The following is a 10,749-nucleotide window of genomic DNA, read 5'->3' as shown; positions in this document are numbered from 1 at the left end:
GATACGTAAACAAATTCGATCGTTGATACGAATATTGGATGGTTTTCTTAATATTTCTGGATTGTAAAATGATGATGATTTTAAAATGTGCCGGATTTTAAACTTTTCCTGATTCTGCAGTTTCCAGGTTTAATGTTAATGCAGTACCAATACAACTCGTGGTAAATGAAAAAATTAGTTTCGCATTAAGACCAATATCAGGGATAGGTCATAACTTCGTGAATTTAACAGATATCAAACAAAATATTTGAATAAAGTTTTTTTTTTCATTTAAAACTGTTAAAAACTAGTTTAAATTTTCTCAGCACTTTTTCTTGGGCAATTCCAATCTTATGCTTTCTTTTAAACGTTTAACACTGCAAGGCACTTACCACCAATAAAAATATCCTTGTTGCTGAATCCGATTATTACAGTTTCTATCCACTTTCAATAATAACTTTGTAGTTAGAGCATCTGATAATCCAACCACTAAGTTGAACCAACAATCATAACACCTCGTATATCTAAAATTCCTGGATAAAGAAAAAATAAATAAAAGACATAACCCTAACTGCATAGTCATTATATATGCGAGTTCGTGCCTCCTTATTACCAAAAGCAAAACTAATGTTTTCCATCAACTTCATTGTAAAAATATTATTGTTGGTAAACATGTTTATAAGAGAGTAGTTCAATGGAAAACAGCAAAAGTCAAATAAATAATTATTTACATCAATCTCTGGTAAGAGACCTCGTAAATTTTCAGCGTAGTCTCCCCCCTCTCCTGCAATACATTTCTTCCATAATGAAACTCATATCTGGATTTGTCCAGAAAGATTAGAATTCAGGATTATCTCCAAAAAAATTGTGTACTTTAAATGCTGAGTTTAAATTATGGTAAAAATTTGTGATAATGAATTTATCACAAATTTTTTGCTTGTTTATAGCAATATACACTGAACGGACATTTAAATAGGACCACCAAATTAATATCAGGTCAGGATGCTCCACACATCTAACCCAATGCCACGGCGCATTATCCTGTTGGAAGATATCTGTAAAGTGATTCTTATTATGATCTTATATGTATCAGGCTACAGGGACACGAGTTGGAGAAAAATCCATCCGAATAGACAATAAGTTCATCAGTTCCCGAGTGGGTCAAAGTGTTCAGTCCCAGAACACTTTGACCCACTTTGTGATTGAAGAATTACTAATTTGGTTTTTAAGTTTATTTCAAACGTTTATGTACCTGCCTAATGTGTTTTTAATAATAATTAAATAAATTAAATTCCACAACCGACATATTTTATTTAGGACAAAGATACACTTGTAAAAAATATGATGATAAGGTGATCTCGTCACCGTTTCTTCTCTTCCAGAGTAATTCATAAGCGGAAGCGACTGCCGGCCTTTGTCTCAGTCTCTTTCAAGAGGACGCAGAGTTGTAGGGAACAACTGTTGGATTACTGAGGCGTCACGTGGCTGTCTGTAGGAAATTTAACGAAATTTGTAGATCGAATCTTCATTTCTGTAAACGGGAGTGAATAATTGAATCCTCTCCAATCACGCCACTCAATGCCATCTGCAAACGTTGAATGATAACCATTTAAATACAGTCCATTCAGATTAGAATGATGACACCTATTGTACCACCACGCACCTTTATACAGATCTGCACAGCTGCCATTGTACATATCGTTATCTCTATCTTTGGTTGAAAATGGCATGTCTTGCTGATTTCTAAAGGAATCCCCTGAAACAAAAATTAAAAAATAAAACATTAATAATATGTATACAATGCACTCAATGATCATTGAATTTTGACCATCCCATCCATAATTGACTATTCCACATAGCTCGCAGTACAAAAGGACGAACAGCTTCGTGCGCTAGAACAGTGGTAATGTGCACCTGGTCGTACAAGTCAAAGTGACAAAATAGCAGTCGTGGGACGTCGTAAAGATTTCAAGAAGTTTTAAAGGGACTCGATTGTGGGAGCTCGTGCGTCGGAGGCTTCCATATCGGAAACTGCACGACTTGTTGGTTGCTCACTGTGGTGGAGGTGTACAAAGAATGGTGTCGAATACATAAAACCACTTCCTACAGACAGAACTGTAAAGGATTACACAAGGTGGATGTTTGTGAGTGATCAGCTAAGCGTGCAGTGCGTTGTACGGGCTCAATGACAGCTCACTTTGCGACAGTTGACATCGCAATACAATATGAGCAATGCGAGAACAATGTCACGCATGATGATACGCTGTACACTCAGACTTGTGAGGTTCCACAGCAGACGACTCAAGAGGCACACTCTCCTCACCACTGGTTATCGTCGAGGGCGAATGCTGTGGTGTCAACAACACGCAAGGTGGACAATGGAGGACTGTCAACGAGTGTGCAGTTATGATGAGTTGAAATACCTGGTGCGCCATGCCTATGGACGCTTTCGTGTTATGCGCAAGAAGCATGAATCCATGGATCCATCGTGCACGGTGCTCACTGTCCAGGTAGGTAGTGGTGGTGATTGCTAATAAGGGGAATGTTTGCTGGCACGAACTAGGACCTCTTGTGCTTATGGACCAACGTTTCACTGGTTAGGTCTACTGGCACATTTTAGGATGTCATGCGCACCCTGCCATGTTGCATTTTTTGCCCGCACAGAAAAGGATCTTTAAGGAAGTTAATGCGCCGCATCATCCGCACTATACATGAGCGGTTCGAGGAACAGAGTAAATATATCATCCATCTTGATTGACCTCCAAATTCGCCTGACAATCCGGTCGAACAGCTGTGGGATGCTTTGGAGTGAGAAGTGATGATGATGGACACCCAATCGTCATCTATTTCAACATTGTGGAAAGCCTTGCAGGCAGCATTACTGCGGATTCATACGGATGGCTTAGATCCATACATATAAGTCAGGTGAGAACGATCTCTTGCAGAATCGAAATTGCTATATGGGTTGGTGTAAAAGTTCTACAAAATATCTTACAACGGCAAGCAACAGTATGCAATATTACTGACAATGAATTTACTTTCTATGAGTTTCCCAGTTTCTTACCTGCATTTCCTCTATAAGTGGTAATGTGGAGCTGATAATTTCGCTCTTCGCTTTCTATCCAAAAGCTGTCGTAAATAGCATAGCGATGGTTGCCATCTAAATCTTTCAAGTCAAACCGGATAGAACAACCCTTCTGGTTCGTTAAGGAAAAAATATTATCGTTGCCTATAAATAAAAGGTATAAAACCTTAATTTCAATTAAATACTAATAAATATTTGCAGGCAATGCAAATTTAACATACTTAATCCGAATAAGATATTGGAATAACCTGCATCGATACTCATTCATTATCTAACTTTATTAAGATTCAATATGGTTGTTAAATAGCAATGGAACCCGTTCAAAATCAATATATTTCAATATCTTTCAATATATTGAGCCCGTTCAATATCTTTGGTTGAAGGGTATTTCTCGGGAGGAGATCTGTAATTAATATTCTGCAATAAAGGTAATAAACACCCTTCAACCAAAGATATTACACAATGGAACTACAAATACCTAATTTTTTGTTCGTCTTGCATTTCCTGTTTGTAATTTAATTCTTGGCACCGGGAATATTTGTTAAATATAAGGAAATTGAACAATTACATAATTCTACCATGCTCGTCTCGATTTTTTAAATGTGGGTTTATATTTGGAATACTTTTTAAATTATTTTGATAGACGAATGAATCGGTATGTGGATGGTTAACTCTGAATAAACTGTCCACTGCTCTCATGATCTGGAGTCTTGAAATGTCCTATAAATACACAGTTCAGTCAAAATATTGTGATCATTCCTGTGTCCCCGTGACGACCAGCAGTATTTAACACCACGATTCAGCGAACCCTTCTCTGTATGTGCCGTCGGAGTACACATTCGATCAAAGCACCCATGCTTACAGTCACCTATCGCAAACGACGCCTAAAGATTGCATATGAAGGGTGTCATTGGACCCTTGACCACTAAATAAGTTTCCTTTTCCGATGAATTTATGTTGTCTGCTATGAAGACAAACTGTGGAGGGAAATCACTCCAATGTCCCGGTCCAACACAAACAGGCTGTGTTTTTTATACGGGATATTCTCTTGGTAATCTCTTGGAGTCCACCTACCTCTGGACCGCACTCTGAATGCTAAAAAGTGCCTATTCATTAGATGGCACAGGATGCCTTTCCGGATGGCACAGATATGTTTCAGCAAGTTGGTTGTAGTAGGGTTATAGACGCATCAGCAACTTAGGCTATATTGCACACATATAATACGTTTGTAAATTGCGTGTGTTCTGTGATCGATTTGCAGTCTCCTGAAGGAAAAAATCATGCTATCCTCACGTAAGACCAGCTAACTCAAGCACGTTGTGAAAAAGACCCATAAAAATTACTCGCGTCATTGGCGGTATTCGTCTAAGTTCTTTTCCAGTCACTGTGGGTAGGACGTTGAGTATACCAACTATGTTACCAACTAGGGTGTTCCAGCAGGATAATGCGCCCTGCCACATTAACAGTATTGGGTCTATGGAATTTACATCCGTCGAATATGCAGATCCATGTGAGGCAGTTTTGGCGACATGGAACAAAGTACTTTCTGTAACGTTCACAGACATTATAGAGTCCATACCTCATAGTGTGGTGGCGGTATTGTGGCAAGAGGAAGAAATACCCATTGGTAGGATGTCATAATATTTTGACTGGACAGTATAAAAGCTGATTGATTTTACAGTGCATGGAAAGATGATTTATCATACCAAGCCAGAAGTCTTCAGTTATTAATCCAAATCCTTCTTTATAGTTCTTCCAGTCCCTATAAAAACTATCCACGGGTCGCCCATAGTTACCTCTTCTTTGAATAACCTGTAAAATAAACATCCATTAAATAGCAAAAAAAAATCTTATATTTGCTGCTAAGTACTTTGCCTCAACAGTAGAAACTCAATAGCACCACGTGTTGGTAGTATGCAATAAAAAGCAGATGGGCTGATTGATACGCAGGGATGTTGTACGTGGGCGTTTCAGTGAGAATAGGCAAGAAAGTTTTAAATAACCCTGAACGTGACATGTTAGTTCGAGCTAACATGGCCGGTATGAGTACCTCAGAAACTGAAACCCTCATGGAATTTCACGTACAAAGATGTCTTAGGTGTATTGAGATTGGTCCAATAAACAAATAACATCCATTAGCCGATAGCGACCTTCTTTTCGGAAAAATCTAGAAACGAGAGGTCAACAGAGGTCGACAATACTTGTGCAGAGTATTAACAGAAAGACTACAGTCAGTCCAGTAAAATAGCGGTAACCAAATAGGCATTTAAGAACGCACAGATCATAGTATCTTATCATGGATGGAGTATTGCAGCCGACGACCCAAAGAGGTTTCACTCTGTTATCATAAAAATAAGTAAAGAAGTTAGGAAGTTATGGTTAAAGTGGGCTTACGAACTCAACAGTGGACAGTAGGGGTTGGCAAAACGTTGTCTCGTGTGGCGAGTCCTGGTTCTTGCTGTTTCACGCTAATGGAAAGACGCCTGAGTCCATCCTGCCGGGTGTCAACAACACATGCTGATGTTGGCGGTGTAATGTTGTGGGGTATTATTGTGGTGAACACTGAGACCCATGACACCAGTGTAGCAACTTTTGGTTGCCACAGGTGCTTTGGTTTCTAACCACGTACCTCTCTCAATCGATGTAGTGCATCCATCTGCGAAGGGGTTCTTTTAATAGGATAAAGCGCCACGTCACACGAGTCCCGAATTGTACAGTAATGGTTCGGAAACATGAAAGTGAATTTAGCCTATGTCGGTGGCCTCTCCAGTTACCAGATCTCATTCCAACTGATTGACACCCGTGATAAAATGGTCACGCATTCTACAAAGGTATTTCATAACTCTGAAACGCTTGGAAAGTTTTAAAACGATAAATCTTTTTTCTTATTTTCTGTTTAAAGTACAATCATATACATTGTTTGGTAGGAGAAAATAATTACTTTTGCATCTGACTACCATTAGTGAAGGTAAAAGTATTCAACCACTTTTATATTACTGTTTATCCTGGGAGTGGTGTAAGGGAACAAAATTGTATGACATTCATGCATTCCCTAAAGTGACAAGGAAATCAAAAGTTCCACGATAGAGATTACAGTTAGCCGTTTTTATATCAATCTCAAATCATTCTGACTATTATTGGTGGAAAATGATTAGGTTTAAATCCTATCTCGATGGAACTTTTAAGGGAGTAGTTCAAGCCATGCCTGATTTAGCTGTTCTCAAAACTCCGAATTTTCATCCCGAAAAAAGGATAAACACAATGAATTAGTGCCTAATGGCCTTTGCAAATCAAAAACTATCTAACACCCACTTCCAGTTGCAACAACTGTCCACCACGATTCCTCCGATTTCAATCACCTCTTTCTTTTGCCAGGCATTGTTGGAAGAATAGTTCAGAATCGCTCTGGAAGAACTGCGAACGCCTCCCAAATCTACGTTGATAGCACTTAAAGGCTATAGAGGACCCAATAATTTACTGATCCCAATTTTTCCCTCTTTTTTGTCTACGAAGTGCAGGATCATAGTGATCAAACTTACCGTCCACCCTCCGCCGTCGGTATCCATATCACAATAGACATTTATTCCATTGGTTAAAATTCGGCTTCTAGGCCAGATGCAGTACGGTCCACTTTTACTGTAGCCATTGCGCAAAATCTCCTCGCAGTCTGCTGGTCTCGAAGCACAGTTGTTTGGTCCTGTAAAACAAGATCATTTTAAACATTCCTTTTTTTAATAAATTTTGGAAATGTTTAATTAATTTCATTTAATTAATTAATTTAATTTGAAAATGTATATTTTCGATTGAATTTTACGTCCTTGAATATTCGGGTGCTTTTCGATTAAAACAACGTTTAAAGAATGAATAACTAATGAGCTTTAAAGGATGGGCCTCACTTAAGAATATCCTTTGCTTTGTGAAACAGTGTGAAGAAGCAGAAATAGTGGTTGAGGTTATTGGAACCACATGGTTCCATTAACATCAACTGCATGGATCCATAATCTCCAACTTAACGACTTTGCTGTTTGGATCCCTCAACATTACCGCAAAGGCCTTCATGGATCCATCAACGTCACGTGGATAAATAAATATCAACCATCTTCAAGGCGACATGGAATCATCCATTCCAATGACCTGTCAAGAGCACATGGATTCATCAATAGCAACCGTTTACCAATTCGAAATAGATCCATCAATATTAACGTAACCACTTTGCTCTAAGAGTTTGGCAAGGATGGATATCGATGAGTTGTGGAATGGGAACATCTTGCGAACTTATGAGACTGATTTCCAATTAAGTGGTCGTGTGAATATCTATACTCATCAAGTATGGGTATTCCTCCTCACAATTATCGGTACATCGTAACAAAGTGCCTCTCCATTGTACACGTGTTATTGTCTGATGCGTATTAACAGCCAATTTCATAGTTGGGCCATTTTTATTCTAAGAGATTCGCAACATATCTGGAAACGAGTAGCAGGACATCGACTGTCTCCGCATCGTTTGAATCCAGTCCTTCAGGAGAGACGATGTGTGGAAACAACTCTTTTTATGCACAATAGGACTCCTCTGCATATTTATCGGCCAGCAACTTAGCCGTTTCTTAACACATTAGATGGTGGCCATTCCATTAGGAATTATTGGCCACATCGATCTCTGGACCACAGTTCTGACTTTTGCTTGTAGGGGACATCGACGGATATAAGAATCAAAGACATATCTAATCTCTCGCAAAAATTAAGATTCACACCAAGAACCAAGAATTCAAACAGCACTATATGTTGCCTATAGCTGTAATTGCTTCTGATGACACTTAGTAATTGCTGCTATGTGTGATAGATGTGTTTGTTTAGATAGGGCCCATTCCCAATTTCATCTTTATACCATTAACTGCTTCCCATCTACAGCAAACTGAAATGGCGCACTTTAATCATAACAGCCGTATACATGTGTGAGAAGGCAAGTTCAGCCTCAACCCATGTACATTTAAAAAGATGGTTTAAGCGTAGATGAGTCCGTATTGAAAATTTTGAATCAGCAAACGTGTTTTAATCGAATAGAGTTTGTAGGTTTAGAAAGGAGGAATATTTTATCTTACCTTTCGCCATCTCTCTTATTTTTTGAAGTGCTTCTGATGCTGTATCTAACAGAACTTGAATTTTGTTACCTTGGCAGGAGGAAGAATCACAATCACTGCATGCTGATGACGTGAATATGACAACCAATAAAACCACCAACTTCAGAATGACCAATGGACTGACTTGGAGTAGAAATTCGCCCATTGCAAAGCTGGATTAAGAAAGGTGAACGCTTTAGACAAACCTGAAACATAATATTTTTAAAGTGTATTATTATATTATTAGTTAATAAATTAATAGTTAAATGGTAGCAATATTTTCTAATTTGCATCACTGCTCTTAAGCCTCTTTAGTTATATTTTAATACGGTTAATACTCCAGGGTACTCACCTCGATTACAAAATATCTATCCCTGTTGCTCAATCTGATTTTCACTGTATCTGTCCACTTCTGTTCATTTGCAGTGAGCCTTTCAATGTCTTTTGTTGTAGGATACACCTCGTGAATGTTTAAGACAGATAAAGAAGAACAGGAAGTTCAGCACTGCCGGTCTGTTTGGTTAATGCTCTTGGTGTTGTCTTTTATAGTTGACAAGGTAAAGGAGTTTAAATTCTTGTACTTACCGTTGTACTAGAATGTTTATAATATTATGTTAGCGTAGAGATAAGAGAATTGGACAATAAAGAGTAACTGACTTCCTGGTTTCATGGGGCCTGAACTTTCAAATATTAAATTAGCAATTACTGTGTTGCAGTTCAAGGTTCGTTTGGCGTTGTGGAGTTTGAATTTAGAGGTACACGGATCATCTGTCATACGTGCTTGTAAACGTAACCTAGATTGTATTTCTCTTTATGAAGAATATTGTGGAGATGGGAATACTACACTGCTCGACAAAAATTAACAGAATTTTTTTGTGAAGTTTCGCTGAAGGCAAATATTTGATGTCATCCTGGCATTCAAATTCCGAGTATCCAACAGAAATTGATCTACCACGTTACAGAGTTGCACATTATGCAAATTATTCATGCCTATAAAAACACGGATTGTGATCACATAACTTCATTCCCGTTTTTTGACTTGCTCAGTGGGATAACCACACCTCCACTACTTAGGATGGCAAGTCATCGTCCTCGAGATGATTCTTCCAGATGGCTGGCCGTTGGACGACTTGAAGGCGCGCAGTCGCAGGCGGACGTGGCGCTTTGGCTTAATGAGTAACGCATCGTAGTCTGAGCACTATGGAAGCAGTTTCGGAAGATAGGAACCATTACAACAAGATCTGGTTAAGATTGCACGAAGACTATTTCAACCAGAATAGACCGATATCTGGTTCCAACAGGCAAGATAGAACTCTACGATGTCCTGTAATCAACTGTCATGAATATTTGCTGCAGGGAAAGTTGGAGACATTTCCAGACAACTGTGTTAAGAAAGTTCAATTCAAGTGGATTCTACCCAAGGAAGCCAGTGGTATGTACCCCATTAACCCCAAATCCTCGCATAGCTCGTCGAAATTGGGGCCATGAACATGTGACTTTGAGCCCTGACAAATGGGGTACAGTTCTGTTCACTCGTGAGTCTGGATTTAGCTTACAAACAGATTTTAGAGGTTATTTCTTCTGGAGACAACGAGGAATGCAGTACCATCCTTCCAACATCAGAGAAAGGGAAACTTACGGTAGAGGCAGTGTTCTCGTGTGGGAGGGAATAATGGTCGATGGCGGCACTCCTCTTGATGTTTTTGATAGGGGTATCGTAACTATGCAGAAGTACCGAGAATAAACTTTCGAACCTTCTATGCGACTTTTTAGGGGTGCGGTTGGCCCAGATTTTCTTTTCATGCACGACAACACCACTGCATATAGAGCTCAAGTGTGGGAGGAATATCTTAAAACTGAAGATATCCAACGATTGCCGTGGCCAGTACGATCACCAGACTTAAATCCGATCGAAGATCTATAGGATGCCTTGAACGTCGAATTGCAAGCTGACAGCCAACTCCTCGGTCACTTAGTGAGCTAAGGTCCTCTCTGGTGGAAGAATGGGATGTATTGCCACAGAATCTTTTTGACATCCTTATATCGAGAATAGTTCAGCGTGTGAGGCGTGTTTAGCCGTTGGAGGGCGTCATACGCCGTATTGATATCATGTGACCATGTTTTCGAGCAACTTTGTATCGATTTCTGTAATGTGACATTTTGGTAATTCTTATACAACCCCTATAAATGTCTCTGATACCTGTCCGAAGTTTCTCGTTGTCTCCTCATTTCATCGTTATTCTATTGCACACCACCATACGAAATTTTCTCCTTTTCTCGATTCCATTGGGAATCTTAAACATTTTCATTTCTTAAATTGCTTTTCAGAATATCTTTATTGTTCTCTCGCTTCTTTAATGTTTGGAAATTTTCTTCTCTATCTTGAGATTTATCTTTTGAAATTAAATTTCTTAAAACATCATAGATGTACACAGTATTCCATAAGTCCCAGATACCAGTCCACATACTAGAAAATTGCCACATGCACTAGTACCACGCTCAAACACGACAGTAAAATAAGTGCAAGATGACTTCGAAGACAGATTTGGAAAGCCAGTGCATTCCGGC

General features: G+C 39.0%; 1 protein-coding gene across 2 annotated transcripts; it reads right to left on the bottom strand.

Annotated features, from left to right (window-relative positions):
* Positions 1 to 405: 405 nt before the first annotated feature.
* Positions 406 to 9,133, bottom strand: LOC150082708 (techylectin-5A-like). 2 transcript variants are annotated; one of them, XM_090378766.1, is made up of 6 exons: positions 8,534 to 9,133; positions 8,164 to 8,387; positions 6,604 to 6,761; positions 4,771 to 4,876; positions 3,044 to 3,208; positions 406 to 512 (listed from the first exon to the last, which is right to left on the bottom strand). In XM_090378766.1, exons 2-6 carry the CDS (start codon positions 8,345 to 8,347, stop codon positions 469 to 471), a joined length of 657 nt encoding a protein of 218 aa, XP_090234892.1. In that variant the 5' UTR covers positions 8,348 to 8,387; positions 8,534 to 9,133; the 3' UTR covers positions 406 to 468. The 2 variants fall into 2 exon arrangements, with proteins under 2 accessions (XP_090234892.1, XP_090234891.1); XM_090378765.1 differs by lacking the exon at positions 406 to 512 and adding an exon at positions 1,311 to 1,735.
* Positions 9,134 to 10,749: the final 1,616 nt, after the last annotated feature.

This window comes from Mastigoproctus giganteus, chromosome 7, assembly GCF_048544385.1.
Source record: "Mastigoproctus giganteus isolate SK-2022 chromosome 7, ASM4854438v1, whole genome shotgun sequence".
NCBI lineage: Eukaryota > Metazoa > Arthropoda > Arachnida > Uropygi > Thelyphonidae > Mastigoproctus > Mastigoproctus giganteus.
The sequence above is the reverse complement of the archived record's forward strand: the minus strand, read 5'-3'. Positions and strand labels throughout refer to the sequence as shown.

Excerpts from the sequence above, each read along its gene's own strand:
- LOC150082708 (XM_090378765.1), bottom strand. The coding sequence starts at position 8,347 with ATGGGCGAATTTCTACTCCAAGTCAGTCCATTGGTCATTCTGAAGTTG. Across the intron at positions 4,877-6,603 it reads CCGACGGCGGAGGGTGGACG|GTTATTCAAAGAAGAGGTAA; the intron begins GTAAGTTTGATC and ends TTTATTTTACAG. Across the intron at positions 1,736-3,043 it reads CACTTATAGAGGAAATGCAG|GGGATTCCTTTAGAAATCAG; the intron begins GTAAGAAACTGG and ends TTTTTGTTTCAG.